General features: G+C 43.2%; 1 protein-coding gene across 1 annotated transcript; it reads left to right on the top strand.

The window, feature by feature from the left end:
* Positions 1-11,487: 11,487 nt before the first annotated feature.
* Positions 11,488-13,820, top strand: LOC308155599 (procathepsin L-like; the record flags this gene model as incomplete). The annotated part of the gene is made up of 7 exons (XM_080528964.1): positions 11,488-11,613; positions 11,765-11,887; positions 12,262-12,417; positions 12,732-12,956; positions 13,110-13,278; positions 13,434-13,551; positions 13,721-13,820. The coding sequence occupies 7 exons, from the start codon at positions 11,488-11,490 to the stop codon at positions 13,818-13,820; spliced, it is 1,017 nt and encodes a 338-aa protein (XP_080385090.1).
* Between the last annotated feature and the right edge of the window lie 3,671 nt (positions 13,821-17,491).

Below are 17,491 nucleotides of genomic sequence, written 5' to 3'. Positions count from 1 at the left end.
ACCAGCCTCCCCTGGTCGACACAGCTTGGGATTCCATGGAAATGACAGGGAACTATGTGTGAAAGAGGCTTTAGTGAATCATCTATCCAACAGTCATCATACAGTCAAAACCTTGTGTCCTTTCTTGATCCTCAAGTGTTCCCAAACCAACATGGTAGTGGTACATGGTAGTACATGGTAAGTACAGTCAGTGTAATCACACAGTGACACATCGTGAGCTTAGAATTATAAGGTTCTATCTCCGTTTAGGGTAGTTCAGAGATATTGAGCGTCAAAGTTCTTACATTCCATTATGTTTTGTGAGATGGAACCTTTGTATTTTATTCATTACTAACAAATGTTTGACCAAAAATGGAGATAGAACCTTATAATTCTAACGTCACAACATTACATATCACTTGCTCAATAAAGACCATCTCTCTCTCTTTCTCTCTTTCTCTACTGACCTGCTCGTGACCTCAGTGTGTTGATGATGATCCAACCATGTGGATTACCATGATCAAGGTTCTCTTGATGAACTTAACCACAGTCGGTGTCTGTCCGATATGATATCCGACCACAGAGCACCGGTATCCATCTCAGTCTAGGAGACAGTCTATCAATCTGTTTTCTTGTTCGAGACAACCCAACGTAACCACACACAATTCCCAGGAGGTTGTTTCATTGTGTATTTCACAGGAAGTAGGAGTCCATTTCAAGAGAGAAGGCAGAGAGAGAGAGGGGGGGGTGCTTAAGATTTTTGTTGGTAATGTAACCTTCCCTCCCACTCCTTGACAGTGATGATGTATCTCACTGTAAGGAAATACCTGGCCAGAGAGAGAGATAGGGCACCAGGACTTCCACACAGAGAAGTCATTGTCCTTCAGATGAGAGCCTTGGAGGAGAACCTGAATGGGGACAGTCACATCCACAGTCCACTTCTGTGCCATGTCTGAGGCAAACTAGAGGGAGAGAGCCTATAGTACTACGTATTGAGTGACTGTAACTCCTTCAGTGAGAACAATAAACCCGCTTTAAAGTCTAAACTCGACAACTGGCTTTTGTGTAGAGAGCGAGCTAAAAGGGGTCTTTAAAGACAGTCGAAACCCTTAAAGATCATAGGAGTCATTTGTAATGGCACAGGGCTTTGATCAGTGCTTCTGTATTCTCAATGAGCATAAATACAGAGGGTCTGATCACACACACTCCTTTTCACTGTGGCCTGCTGGCTCTTCAGATGAGGGTGTAATGACTGTTTATGCTAACCGCAGAGTTTAGAGTTAGGGAACGCAGAGGAGGTTGCCAAAGGAAATGGGTTTGGATGTCAAAGCCACATTCTCTGCTTTCCATTTGAACCATCCTATGGATACGTTCACAAATGTCAGAAACATACTGTAAGAAGCAGAGCATACTAGAATTGACATTTTAATGGACATGGGAGGTTGTATCATTATTTAAGTGGTGATGGTGCTCTTGGTGGTACAGTAGTAGAGAACTGATGTTTCTCGAAGAAGAAAGAAATGAAGACGAAAGAAATATGAAAATCTATTCTTTGACATTTATTTTGTTCCTTTAATTGTTCTAAATTACCACTTTCTTTATCCTGTTCTTTTGTTAGAGGTTAGCAGGAGAGGCCATGGTGTGACCATTAGTCTGCCTATGATTGCGAGTGTGGTAACACACACATAGACACACACAATTACATTTACATTTACATTTACATTTATGGCATTTAGCAGACACCTTCATTCTAAGCGACTTACAACAAATACATTTGTCTAAGTAAGTGAATCATCTATCCATCAGTCATGGCAAGAAAAAATGATTTATGCTCGGGCCAGAGGCTATTGGCAGTCAAAATTAATGCTAGAAGAAGGAAGAAAAAAACTAATTATCACACACACACACACATGCAAAACACACACGCACACACACATTGTACACAAACACACAAACAAACATGCACACACACAAACACACATACACGCACACACGCACAAACACACACACACACACACGGACACACACACACGGACACACACACACACACACACACACACACACGCACACACTCCTGATTATTCAGTGTGTACCCAGAGCCAGGGGTTAGAGAGAGCAGGACGTCAGCAGGGACAGGACCTCATTTCTAGGGTGAGCAGTGTAACCTAATCCCCCGGCTGGAGCATGTCCTGGGGGCCTGGCTCTCTGCCAGCGTGTGGGCCTCATGCTAAGCCTTGTCTTTAAGGCGTAGCCGTTGTTTCAGGAGACAGCGAAAATGAGATGTGACCGAGGGCTTTTCTGACATCCGCCTGAGTAATCGGGAACGCAGGGAGAGACACTAACGCCGCCGCCGTCTGAATAACACGGGCCGTTGTTCCCAGATGAAGAAGAAGCCTGCTGGTAGTGAGAGCAAGCCCCGGTACTTCAGTCCAGATGTAACAGGAAATGTGTTTGTGCTGAAATATGCAGGTTTGGTGTGTGTGTGTGTGTGTGTGTGTGTGTGTATGTGTGTCCTCAATTTAGTACACTTGGAGTCAAATCAACTCTCTTTATGTACAGTGTAAGTTCTGTTGTTGACACACTCCATCTTTCCCTCTGGAAAAACCCTGCTGCCTTTGGAGGGCATAATAGTGGCCTTGTTCAATCAGAGCCATTGAAGTGTCAGGAGAATAAGCACTTTCTCCTGCCCCTGATGAACATAGTACAGCTATGTGTTGTTAGCGATCCAACCTCCTGTTCCTATCATTATCTGTCATAGGTTAGAAAACAGGGCAGTGTCAATGCTCCAACTACACTACAGCACTACAGCAGAGATATGGGAAATGCTGCTTCCTTCACAAAGACTTTGTCAAAAACCAAAACAATTGGAAGCCGAAAAAAAAAGAAAGAAAGCTCTCCAACACAGAGACAGACAGTCACCACACTTTGAGTCTAAACACACTCCCTTACTCGAGGCACAGCAGCAGTGGTGGTCTGCAGCAAGTGCCCTCACTCACGACACCATTTTCCAAATCGCAATCATCTCAAAGTTTCTTCCGACTATTCACAGGCAACACAAGAAAATCAACCTTTTTTTGGTTCCAAAAAATCAGAAGTTGAGAACTGTGGATTGTTCCCCAGGGTTGGTTCCAATCTTTCCAGCCGGCTGTGTTTGATGATCAGAGAGAGCAGCGTCGGGGGTGGTCTGGCTGAGGGAGGGAGGGGTCTGAAATCCCTACCTCACTGTACTGATCCTGGGGAGAGAGTGGGAAGTCAAGGCACTCTCTCTTCCTGACCCCTGTGTGACCTGCTGAAAAACAGACACATGCTGTCGCTCCTAGTGTTACATGTGATATGATACCTCCTTCAAAATGAGATGCTGCATCTCCAGGGGTCTGATCTTGTCATATGCTAGAATTTCAAAAAGTAACAGTGATTTATAGCGCACCATGTCGAGAATATATATGGCCATATTTGGAAACTTATCATACAGACACTTAGGTATAACATACTGTAGATAGCACTAGCATTCGTTATGTGCTAAATGTTTGCATGCTGTTGTAGCCTACAGTATCTACCAGGCCACTGTCTATGGCATTGGTAGATTTTCCTCAGCAGATGACACTTCATTAAATGTGAATTACAGATGGGTATCTCGTGAGACATCACTCCTATCAAAGGTAGACGTGCGAGGGAAATGTGGACTGTTCCGAGAGCGGCAGCCATAGTGTTGCCTAGTTACAGGCACAACATTGGACAAAACATTTCACTTACAAATGCGATTTAGACGTTTTTCACTGCATACCCCATGCCCCTTAAAATGCTGTGTGGAACACTCAAATTGCTTTTCCAAAGGAGCACATTTGTTTAAATCCAGACCTTAGCTCTGACTTATAGGGGTAGTGTTTTCCCCCCTGAGCGACCCAAAGATTTCCTGATTGAGGTAACCAGAGCGTTGAGGGAAGGTTATTAAAGAGAGCGGCATGCTGGGACTAATTCGAGTCGCCCATTGAGATGTCAGTATGAATTTAAGAAGCTGGGTGTGGAAAAGTGCAACGCTGACTAGGATCGAGGCATTTAGGCGACTGCACTTAAATACAGTGGTGTGTCACTTCCTGGATCAGGAAATAGTAGTCCACGGGAGACTAAAGTACATTTTGTGTTTAACGGTATAATGTGTCTCTTTGTTAGTATTCAACTCTGTGTTTTAGATCGCATGCTATAGAGGTGGAGGGACTACCGTGGGTTTAGAGAGAATCTGGATTTGTGTTTAACTCCAGTCAGGGTGGTCTGTGACGCTGGGTTTATGTTTGTCTTAAACACGACTACCCCTCTCCAGATCATCCTGCTCTGCTAACTGTCACTATGGTAGGGGAGGGGAGGCAACGCTGCCCGTTTACAGGAAAGATGAGATCATTGGCCTCACTAGTCATTGGGTAAAATAACCATAATGCCTCAAATACTGTAAAAAAATAAAAAAAATATGGAATTATGATGACGATACTCGTCTTGACGATACTACGTTCCTCAAAACACACACCAACACACAAACACGTCTAAAGGTGAATGAACCCAAACAGCTCCTCTGGCAGCACTTGTCCTCTAGTAGCCCCACCGGTGACCAGTAGAACAGAAAGCCATTTCCACAGATCTGAACACGTGGTGAGTCGACCCTAACGCTGGGCTGTACACAGGAAGATGGTCCCTCGTCCCGTGAGAACGTGTTCATCGCTCACCAGCCAGCAGATAGCGACGGCCATGACTGCCCCTGTTTTGTTTTTGGTTCCTTTTTTCTCCCCTTTTCTCTCTCTCTTTTTCTGGACAGGCATAAATAACGGCCTCCGTTGTCTTTTGTGGTCCCGGTAATCATTTGGGACGGGATGTTCCCACGCAAGGCCCCGCTACCTCCCTGCCAATCACCAGTGACAAAGCTGAGCCGTGTGTGAATGACCTATTGTCTCCCCTGAGAGGAGAAGGAAGGGTACAGGGAAGAGGGGGGGACATAGAGCCAGCACCGTCGTCACGCAGACACAGCGAGTCCCAACAGTATCCCAGTTCTACAGAGGAGTGACAGAGGAGTGACAGTGCAGTGCCTGTCTGGACATGGACTTGAACTGCACTATCTGTGTGTGAAAATGCCTCGGACTCATTTGATCATACTGTTTTTGATACTTCGTGACGTTAGAATTACAAGGTTCTATCTCCATTTTTGTCAAAATTTAGTTCTTTACATAATCTGATCCATTAGGTGCCATTAGGTGCCAGTTTAGTAATACCTGTGTGGTGTTATTTTTAAAATGTTGACATTTTTTAGTTAGTAATTAATAAAATACAAAGGTTCCATCTCACAAAACATAATGGAATGTAAAAACTTTGACGCTCAATATCTCTGAACTACCCTCAACGGAGATAGAACCTTATAATTCTAAACTCACGACTTCCTCTTAAACGAAAAAACAACAGCTTCTTTGCGTTGTTAATAGATTTGCCTTATTTGCCTTGAGGGGTTAGGCCTCAATAACATGCAGGGGATTTCTATGGAGATGTATAGAAGAACAACCCTTGACCACCTCTTACAGTAGAATACACTGGGGGAGAAGAGCGAAACATTACCAAAGTCTAAACATTCACAAGCGTTTGTATTTTGTGTTATCCACTTCAATTGTTTCATTACCGGTACCTAAATCAGCCCTTTTTTTCTTTTACTGGATAACAAAAACACCATTGAATTCAGTTTAATCACCAGCCAGTGAGCCAAGTAAGATGTAATGTATATCCCCACAGCTAAGAGAACACTGAGAATATATCTAGATCATATAAAATGTATGGCAAGGACTGCAAGTCAGGGAACTGGAAAAACACTAAACCCCTAACACTACTTATTTTTATACAGGGGCCACAATTCCTGTGACTAAGTAAACATGGGTGAAATGAGGCCAGTACAGTGGTATTTGAGCCAGGTTGAGGTCATCATGTGGCAATATTTCTGAAGCTACCAAACAACAGTTTATCAGCATAAAACAACATGACTTTGCCCTCGAACCCTGTAGGTTTAGGGGAAGTGCAAGGTCATCAGTGTCACCAAATAATCAATGACAAATTCTACCACCATTTGTATTACATTGTAACAACTGCACTCAGATTCTCACTGTACTTCCCATAATGAAAAGCATCATTATGATTATTGTTATTGTTATTATTATTATTATTATTATATTGTAATTAATATCTAAAAAACAGAGTGCTTTAAAATCTATAAAATCCTAGAAAAAGAATGTTTAAAAAAAATCTGAATTGGTGATCTACACACACAAATCAGAGCCTGTTCCCCCACTCTCCCCCTCCTCCCTCCCCCCTCCTCCCTCCTGGGTCCTATCTCCCACTCCTCCCTCCTGGGTCCTATCTCCCCCTCCTCCCTCCTCCCTCCTCCCTCCCCCTCCTCTGTCCTGGGTCCTATCTCCCCCTCCTCCCTCCTCCCATCCTCTGTCCTGGGTCCTATCTCCCCCTCCTCCCTCCTCTGTCCTGGGTCCTATCTCCCCCTCCTCCCTCCTCCCTCCTCCCTCCTCTGTCCTGGGTCCTATCTCCCCCTCCTCCCTCCTCCCTCCTCCCTCCTCTGTCCTAGGTCCTATCTCCATCTCCTCCCTCCTCCCTCCCCCCTCCTCCCTCCTCTGTCCTGGGTCCTATCTCCCCCTCCTCCCTCCTCCCTCCTCTGTCCTAGGTCCTACCTCCCCCTCCTCCCTCCTCTGTCCTAGGTCCTATCTGTTTGCATCAGCAGTAACTCAGATACGACCTTGTCTCAGCTGTTTACACTGAGACACCAGACCACCTCAGACAACTCACACCAACCCCAGAGGACCACCTGCTACAGGGCCAGTCAATACACTGTGAGACCTACGCTAATGTTTAGAATACCAGTCAATACACTGTGCGACCTACGCTAATGTTTACAATACCTTCCCTAGCTCATCAAATGAACATTGCTGTAAATAGATGGTACAGACCATCGCAAACTACAGAAATCCACTTGAGGGTGTATGGAAATGTTTCGGCACCACACATACGAACCACCGACGTACGGTAACACTGCATTCCACTACATGTCCAGAATACTGATAAACTATAGTGAGTCGACGCACACACACACACACACACACACACACACACACACACACACACACAAACAGTAGCAAGAGAAAATATACAGGCAGGGTTGTACTTTTCGCCGCAAAATCTAAATATTGACTCTGTAACCTGTAATCATATACAGTCTGAACAGAATCGAAATAAACAACTGTGTGTGTGCGTGCATGTGTGTGTGCATGTGTGTGTGTGTGTGTGTGTGCACACGCGCGTGTGTGTACGTGTGTGTTCAACAAATAAAAGCAAATAAAAGTTCAGGATGTTGAAGTAGTTTTACACTAGAAGGAGGAAAGTGTGCAATGTCACCTCACATAACAAACATTTATTGAACATGGGGGAGGTGGAGCAGGGCGTCTAATGATCGCAAGGTCGGCGGGTCGATCCCCGGCTCCTCCTGTTGTGTCGAGGTGTCCATGGGCAAGACACCGAACCCCAAATTGCTCCCAATGAGCGGGCCGGCGTCTTGCATGGTACCTTGGCGCCATTGGTGTGTGAATGTGTGTGTGAATGGGTGAAGAGCCACTGTAAAGCGCTTTGTAATAAGGCACTAAATATAAGTGCAGTGCATTGAAGTGCAGTCCATTTGTATTGAGAGCTTATGGTCTCCTCACTAGCATCTGCTGTTAATTCATATCATTTTAGTTTCATATGAATTGCATACCAATATCTGACATCAAGGGACTTTTATCAATGGCCAAGAATAAAATAAGAAGGAGCAGTAAAAACTCCAATAGGTTCTCAGAGGAACTTTCATTCTGACCTGCCAAGTTTCCACTGAACTCAACTCATACATGACATCATAATAACAGCCATCAATCATTGCAATTACATGTGTGTGTGTCTAGGCACACACACACACACACACACACACACACACACACACACACACACACACACACACACACACATAGACTCTCTCTCTCTCTCTCCCCCTCTCTCTCTATGGAATAACTCCTGACAACTGAACACAGAGGCCCAGAAGTCTCAAGCACACTCATATATCAGACTCTAAATCTAGACCATTTTATGTATTGTTCCCTCTCTGCTGGCTCCCTGTTGCACTGACTGCTCTGCACCCCTCCCTACAAGACATAAGAACATTGGCTTGCGAAACGTTGTTCTTCTGCGGACCGTAATGACTGTTGCTGCCCAAATAAACTGCCATTGAATTGAGACTGTGGCGCTAGCTGTTGATTTTTTTTCTTCCATTCTGGGTGAGTCTTTATGGTCCATTAGCGTCGCAGCAATGCTAAGACATTTCTGGCGCGGCTACACAGAGCCTGCTAGGGCGTGCTGCCGATGCCAGAGACAATCAGGGGAGAGCACAGAGAGAGTACCGCGCCTGGCAAGGGACAGCACTGGCAAGGGGACTGCACTGGCAGGGAGAAACGGGAGGGAAAAAACATTCATTGTGGACAGAACGGTTGAACAGACAGACTTCTCTTTCTCCTCCTGACTGGATGTCCTCTCAGCCTGCACTGATGCCCTGTAGCCCCCCAAAACAAACACTACTACAACAACTGAACATCAAACTAGTTTGTTACGACACCTAATGGGCGAGGTCATTCAGTTTGATCTTTGCTGGGGTTAAGATGGTCGCATGTGAATGTGTACAAAATAGCAGCTTGTTACATTCTATCCATGTGTACCTGTGTATAACCTGGAAGGCATACACTTTCTCTCTTTCACTCTTTATCTCCCTATAGAAGCAGCAAGTACCGAATAAGACTCACAGCGGCAAGATTGTCCTGAGATATTGTGCACTTTGAAACATTATAAGAAACACACAAAAAAAGATGAAAGAAAGAGACCTCTGAGAACTGAGGACTTACAGAACCTCTTTTGCCAACAGAAAATAGCTCCCATCATTTAGCTCCCATCTCATGGCAATGGGGTTGTGTTGTTTATATCTAGTTACAGCACTGTGTCAATAGACTGGAGGCTCTCGGAGAACTGCTCTGTAATTGATGTGTACGTTTGTGGTGGGGAGTGTTTCTGCTTGTGTTAATTGGAGAAGACTGGGCAGAGGAAAGCAATGAAATTCAGCCTCCTTCAAAGGATTGGGTGTTCCTCAACCAATAATACAGATTCAATTCAATGAGAACTGTGAGAAAGTTATTGCGGTCACGTGATTGGTTATGCTTTTATTTTACACACCCTGACATCAATTTGGTCTGAAAATGCTAACATCAATTTGGTCAGTTCAGACTGACGGGGAAAGTAATAGGTATAAGCAAGTAATAACTCACTTATACGTAATAATTGAGTTATTTGAACAAGAACAAGCACATCTCCATGAAGATCCCCCTAACAGTAACATCTCAAATCATGTGAGTAGCTTATACTATTAGGCTATTGGTTAGGGAATGTACAGTATTAATTTCAATTGAAGGCCTAGAATCCAGTCAACTTCTGAACTGACTAGCTGTTAGAGATCGCCCTCTGTTGGAAAGTAAAGGACATAGAGAAGGTGAGACAGAAAATCAACTTGCAGTATACTTTATGTCTGACAGATGGCGCATGTGGATTTAAATGATCAGTGGTGATGAGTGAACATGGGGTTTTATGTATGTCATGAACACATGGGTATCTTAAGTATGGGTATTTTAAAAATATATGTTTGACGTGCATTGATCAGACACAACGTATTGATAAGTGCTTTGAGCAGTTTACGGTATATTGAAGAGCATACAGTATATCCATTGTTAGTTCAGCTATAGGAACATTCAAGTGCATTGTATGAGAGATCTCACCCAGCTGATTGCTCTCTTGTCAACACAAATTCGAAATGTCTTTACAACTTGGTGCAAATCTATTAGCACATCAAAGGAACACTATACAAAGGACGTTTTAAGTAAACTACATCAAATCAAATTGTATTTGTATAGCGCATTTCTTACAAGATGCAACTCAATGCGCTTCACACAATGATACATAATGGTACCAATCATTTAAAAGTGCGAGAAATTCTTTAGGCCTTTTAGGCCTAACCCTTTGTCCTACTGGAATAATGTAACGTTCTTTCCCATTTGGCCTTGTTTGACCACCTACTCATCCCACTCTCAACTTTAACCTAGCCTATATCACGTCAACAAACATGTACTGTATTAAATCACATTTATTTTCAATTTCAACAGCGTAGCATCTTCGCTATGTAAAGTGATACGTACAAGAAGAAGTCTGGTCGGCATCCACGGCCTACCTAATCTGTAGACCTACTGTCACAAAATGTTTGCATATTCTACCTGTTATGGCATGTCTGTAGTCAAGTTTTGCTGGGTCAGTATTGAGATGGCTACTGGCACTGTCTGCATTTTGCTTTAGGATGAGGGTTTACATACAATTATAATAGCAGCATTCTGTAAACTGCAATAACTGCAAAAAAAAAATCTGTCGCGTTGCCAAAAACGTTATATCAACTCCTGCTGGGACAAAGCAGTCACGGCTAGTCTCATGCTGGGTTGTGTTTCCACTGGGCGGGATCTGCAGATTATTTACATCCGAAGCCAATCGCAACACCCGACACTGCACAAGTGAGATGTGTTGACTGTATAAATAGCGGTCCTAAACCACAACACATGAAAACCACTCCTCAATCAAATTGAAGTAAGTGTTACTCTATATCAATACTATTATTATTATTATTATTTTATTATTTTATTATTTTATTATTTTATTATTTTATTATTGTTGTTGTTGTTGTTTTTCTTTTCTACAGTTTTAAGTAGGATAGTTGGGGTATGATATGAAAGTCTACACTATAACTGCTTTTTTTTCATGTTTTTTGTTCTATGTAGTGTATAGTTGCTTGGATATAGGCCCAGTATTAACATCATGTAGGCTATGGTGAAGTTGACTATGGTGAAGTTGTAATGTTGCAAATCTTTTTGCTGGCTTTGCGTCGTACGAGGTGCTTTGTTTAATTCATCCAAAGAGGGACAACATTGTGTTTCAACAAAGTATTGTGTTGCCATGTACGATTGGAGCCCGGCAGCTTTTTCTATTTCCTCCTGCTTAAGGATTCCACTTCAATCATCGGGTCTGCCTGCCTCTCATGTTCAGAAAAACAATGTTTTTGTAACCAATTGATTGTAACCAATCAATCACCCCCCTCCCCCCTCTGTCCCCAGTCTGTCCTCAATGCTGACTTAACTAGATAACATAGCCTGCAGTCTGGTATTTACATTGATTTTCAGGGAATGTGCGTGATTCATAGATGGATTGAATCTCCTCTCTTTGTAATGAAGTTCTTGTTGTTTGAGACACACACATTCAAGTCTAGGTAGCTTTGAGAATGGCATGTGGGCCATGACAACAATCTGTATAGCACCTACCCATGTTGATATACAAGGCTGACTGATAGCCCTGTCCTTTCACAGCTGTGTGGCCATGACGCTATACTTGGCGGTGCTCGGGCTCTGTATGAGTGGCGTGTTTGCCGCTCCCAGGCTGGACCCACAGATGGATGACCATTGGCACCTATGGAAGAGCTGGCACAGCAAAAGCTACCACATGGTGAGTGTCAAAACTCTAATTGGGGCACATGCTATTCCCTGTGAATTATAGATTTAATCTCCAACATGTTGGCAACTTCTTCACTGCATTAATCTCCATAATAGAATTGTAATGATCGTGTCTTTCTCTGACTTTTTGGCTCATTCTGTAGAGAGAGGAGGGCTGGAGACGAATGGTTTGGGAGAAGAACCTGAAGAAGATTGAGCTGCACAACCTAGAGCACTCCTTGGGAAAGCATTCCTTCCGTCTGGGCATGAACCACTTTGGTGACATGGTAAGACACACTGTACTGTATAAGGTGCCTAACACAGGCAAGGTGACCACGGAAGCCCAAATCAGGGTTCAGTTGAAGACCGCGGCATAATTTCAGACCCACTGTTTAGGTTTCTTCCAGCAGGTTTCAATTCTGAAAAGGAACAGTAATCGTGAAAAGGGAACAGAAACCCTCTCTTTGCGTTCCAGACACTATCTTAATGGTTCAGTGCACAAGTTGAAAGAACAACCGTAGATCATCATGCATCAGAGCTGTCCAAAGACACCGTCCTCCGTGTTTCAGAATGCAGATGTACTAGAGATTGATGAAACCCAAAACTCATGTTTCCAGTGTAGAGACTAGATTACAATATTCAAGTGGTGATGTTTCCACAGACGAATGACGAGTTCAAGCAGGTGATGAATGGCTACAAGCAGAAGACAGAGAAGAGAAAGATCAAGGGGTCCCTGTTCTTGGAGCCCAACTTCCTGCAGGTTCCCAAGCAGGTGGATTGGAGAGAGAAGGGTTACGTGACTCCTGTCAAAGACCAGGTACGGTCACGATCCTCCACGGCTCAGCCAGGACATACAGTATAACACTGCTTATCAGTATAACTCTACTCAAATCAAGATGGCTTGCTTGTATGTGTACAAAGATTTAAAAAACAACTCACAGTTAGTTACGGCTCAACACAGTGCTTACTGATTGGTTAATACTTATTGTTATTACCTATAGAGACAGTGGCATTTTCTCTGAGATTAATTGATTGCACCTCTCTCTCTCTCTCTCTCTCTCTCTCTCTCTCTCTCTCTCTCTCTCTCTCTCTCTCTCTCTCTCTCTCTCTCTCCCCCTCTCTCTCCTCCAGCGTCAGTGTGGGTCCTGCTGGGCCTTCAGCGCCATTGGGGCCATGGAGGGCCAGCAGTTCAGGAAGACGGGGACGTTGGTGTCTCTGAGTGAGCAGAACCTGGTGGACTGCTCGCTGCCCGAGGGCAACCGTGGCTGCAACGGAGGCCATATGGACCAGGCCTTCCAGTACGTCCAGGACAACCACGGCCTGGACACCCAGGAGTCCTACCCCTATCTGGGCACGGTGAGGGCCTGTTCAGTCCTACCCCTATCTGGGCACAGCTTCAGTTGTCCCCTCATTCGTGATTCAGGCCCTGCTAGTCACCCACAATGTAGTCTCAAGATACTGTAATATTTTTTTTTTTTTAAATCTTGGCTGTTCTCTCTGGGTTCCTAGGATGATGAGCCTTGCCACTACAAGCCAGAGTTCAGTGCTGCCAACGACACCGGCTTCGTGGACGTCCCCAGTGGGAAGGAGCACGCCCTGATGAAGGCTGTGGCCGCGGTCGGGCCTCTCGCTGTCGCCATCGATGCCGCTCACCATTCATTCCAGTTTTACGAGTCTGGTGGGTAGTATTGGATTCTGCTGATTTATTGTCGTGGTTATGCAGTACATAATGGTAGTGAAGCCAAAGCTTCATAGTTTTGTCTATTAGCATTAGCCATGAGTTAATTTGTACCTCCATTCTATAGCGTGTGACTGTCTGTCCTTTCCTTATAGGGATATACTATGAGAAGGAATGCAGCACAGATGAACTGGACCATGGTGTTGTAGTGGTTGGGTACGGTTTTGAGGGCCAGGATGTGGATCGCAAGAAATACTGGATCGTCAAGAACAGGTATAGTACATACTTTCTCCTGCCGATATTTACCTGCCAACTTGTTACCTATTGTCATACAGTATAAAGTAAAAGGTAGCAAAAAGACCCAGTAAAACGCGCCAAATGTATTTCTTTCTGAATTGCAGAGTGAAGCTAACTGTTGGTTATTTTCGTCTTTTTTCTTCAGCTGGAGCGAGAAGTGGGGAGACAAAGGGTACATCTACATGGCCAGAGACAGGAAGAACCACTGTGGGATCGCTACATCAGCCAGCTACCCTCTGGTGTAACTACATCACCCAGCCACCCTCTGGTGTAACTACATTACCCAGCCACCCTCTGGTGTAACTCCATCACCCAGCCACCCTCTGGTGTAACTCCATCACCCAGCCACCCTCTGGTGTAACTCCATCAGCCAGCTTGGGAGTTAGGAGTTTTAGAAATGCTTGAAACATGTTCTGACAGGGTTATGTTATGACCATGACTACAGTGCTGCCGTAGCTCTGCAAGGAGCCGGAGAAGACCGCTTGATTGTAATGAAACACTGTTTTAGAGAATGTATTAAATTCTGTTTTATACTTGATTATATGTGTTCAGTGAGACTGTCAATATTGCTATATTGGAGTCAAGTGAATGTTTGGAGTGACTTGTCCACATTCCTAGTTGTTTCTGCTTTTATGCCTGTCATGTAAAAAGTTTTGTACACAGGTATGTTGTAATTAAACATTTTAAAAATTGATTTGTTGGGCCTTCTTTATCTGGTGGCTAACTATTGAGTGATTTAGGCAAACCACACAGGTAATCAAACCCCACATAGGTAATCGTTGGCTAATCTTATTTTAATCAGCTAATTTGCTGATCCTACTGTAAAGTACCCTTATCAGTAGAATTCCAACCATTTTTGTCTGCTGAATGTGCTTGTGGAGTCCTCATAGGGCAGTTATGGCACTGCTTGTGTCAAGTTAGTTTTAGTAATTTGACTGTTCAAGCTTATATTTTGGGTTCTAGCAGAGTAAAACATTTTTAAGTAAGCTCATGAGGGATGTATAAATTATGTATACATTATAAAACTATTATTAATTTAGGGTTAGAAATAAAAATGACACGACATGAAAAAGAACAACTAAAACCCATAAAAACATGACATGACACAGGAGTTTGTTGATACTTCTAAAAGCTGTTTGTTTAAGGGTATATTAGAGAAGATAAGGGAATCAGAACCTCTCCTTGAAGCTTCACCCTGTAGAGGGGTAAGTCATCTGGACACAGATAAGGCTTTAGTTAAACCAGGCCACTGCTTACTGTATATGTGATATGTGGAAAAGAACACACTGTCTAATGAACTCAGAAGGAAATGCTTCTTGAGTTGTTGTTGTTGTTGTTGTTGATGATGTTAATCTGTGTACTTTATGCAGTATGTCTCTCTTGCTCCAATTGAAACATGCCAGGCCACAGCGAAGCACAGTCCTTGCAGTAATATGAACCCTCATAGGCTGACAACAGGGAGCTCTGACACCATCAACATAGCAGCCGTAACTGCATGCTAAGATAGACTAGAGTGTTTAGTCGTTCTTACCGTTAGGTTCATGTATGTTAAGTTAGGTTGACATCTATCTACAGAACGAGTCTGTTTGTGGATACTTTAGTTGTTTACAACACTGTTATAGACACTGGATATTTTCCAACCCCTGGTCACCATATAGGGGCGTAGCCTAGTATCTATTTTGTCTGCTTTCAGTCATGTGTAGAGTATAGCTGAGAGCAATGGTCATTTAGATAAGAAGACTGAGAAAGTTGTTGTTTGTTGTTGAAACGGAAAACATGCATGATAAAGAAAGACCTGAGACTGCTACCTTTAGATGTCTCTTTATCTGCAGCTAATTGTGTGTGTTTGACAATGGAACTGTATGTAAATGTCCCTTAGAGTATGATTATGACTCGGTAACAAGCGGACAAACTTCCTGATATACCACCCTCTTACCATTGCAGTTACAACACAGCAACAAACTTGCAAACGTCCTACTTTGAATTGCGACACATACCAGGGCTCTCAAGTCTCACGCATTGGGCGTGAGACACACGCGGCGTGTGAGCGTGTGAACGGGTTGAAATGCGTGTGTCTCACGCCCAATGCGTGAGACTTGAGAGCCCTGCATACTGACAACAGGGCCTTGACTTTGTCGCTCTATGGAAAATGTATACTTCTGCAAAATGTTAATGATGATCAATACTTGGCTATCGTTACACAGTTATGATACATACTACCAGCAGTATGATGAGCAAGCCTTTCAATAGCATTCTTCCCATTTGCTTGGTGTGTGGTATTGTGTTATTTCATCTACCCTTGTGTCTATGACTAAACACGCTCACATGTATAGGCATATCTCCTGAGTGCTGAACAACTGTTTTGTACAGTGATCCATGTATTCTTTCTCTTCCCTGATTACATAGTTTCCGTTTCTAATTTAGCTTACGCAGTCCATGGCTGTCTGCCACAGCAGGCCTAGGCCTCAGTGGATGACGCAGCTTGGCTTGGGTCTGATGGAGCTTGTAGCATGATACGCTCTGCTATCCTGTGTGTGTGTGTGTGTGTGTGTGTGTGTGTGTGTGTGTGTGTGTGTAAGCAGCTTCTACTTTTAGTTTTGGACAGATTTGCTTATTTATCTCTTTTTACCATTGGTCAGCTAGCTTATTGCTTGATATGAAACAAGATCAATTTACCCAAAAGAAATGAGCATTACATTCATTTTCTGAACACATTTTTAACAGTGCAATATAGAGCACTCATTAACTAACGTCTGATCTAAGGAGCAAACACAGCATAGAGTGCATCCATGCTGCAGCATCAGCGTCACTAGAGAATGTGCACATTATGGCTGCAGAACATACTATATCTTATTCAAAAAGCAGAGAACCCTGTGTTGTCTTTGGTGCTGATATAAACATGTGGAAAATCATACATGTGGAAGATCACACAGTACCAATCAAAAGTTTGGACACACCTTCTCATTCATTGTTTTTCTTTATTTTTATTGTTTTCTACATTGTAGATGAATACTGAAGACATCAAAACTATGAAAGAACACATATGGAATTATGTAGTAAACAAAAAGTGTTAAACAAACCAGAATATGTTTTACATTTTAGATTCTTCAAAGGAGCCATCTTTAACTTTGATGTCAGCTTTGCACACTCTTGGCATTCTCTCAATCAGCTTGGTGTGTGTGTGTGTGTGTGTGTGTGTGTGTGTGTGTGTGTGTGTGTGTGTGTGTGTGTGTGTGTGTGTCAGTGGAAAAGGAAACTGTGAACACTGTGCCCAACATTCTCTTCTCTAGAATACGTGGGAGAAAACCACAAAAAAAAGCAAAAGGTGGCTACTTTGAAATATCTAAAATATAAAACATATTCTGGTTTGTTTAACACTTTTTTTGTTTACTACATAATTCCATATGTGTTCTTTCATAGTTTTGATATCTTCCGTATTAATCTACAATGTAGAACATATTATATAAATACAGAAAAACCATTCAATGAGGAGGTGTGTCCAAACTTTTGACTGGTACAGTACATGTAGGAGATCATACATGTGGATAAGGTGTTTGGATTGAGAACTGAGAGTGAAGAAGGTCCATTGCACCACCTGGTGATGATTCACAGACCAATGAGTATTACAGTTGACCGACGACGACGTTGTATTTAGCTAGAATTGAGGATATATCCCCCCCTGCTGGCCATCTAACAACACAACATGGAAAACAGCTAATAGTTAGTACATAGGGTTTTATTCAAAACATCTTTCAGGGCAACGTGTACAAATGACACACACAATATATACCATACATTCCTACAGTATTTGGTCCACCACTGGGTGGGTCAGGTGGGTTACATTCAATTGGCACAAACTGGAGAAAAAGTTTTCAAACAGAAAGGTCATCTTCATTCTGTTTTAAAAAGAGTTCAT

The sequence above is a fragment of the Nansenia antarctica genome, assembly GCF_963989245.1.
Source record: "Nansenia antarctica genome assembly, chromosome: 4".
NCBI lineage: Eukaryota > Metazoa > Chordata > Actinopteri > Argentiniformes > Microstomatidae > Nansenia > Nansenia antarctica.
The sequence above is the reverse complement of the archived record's forward strand: the minus strand, read 5'-3'. Positions and strand labels throughout refer to the sequence as shown.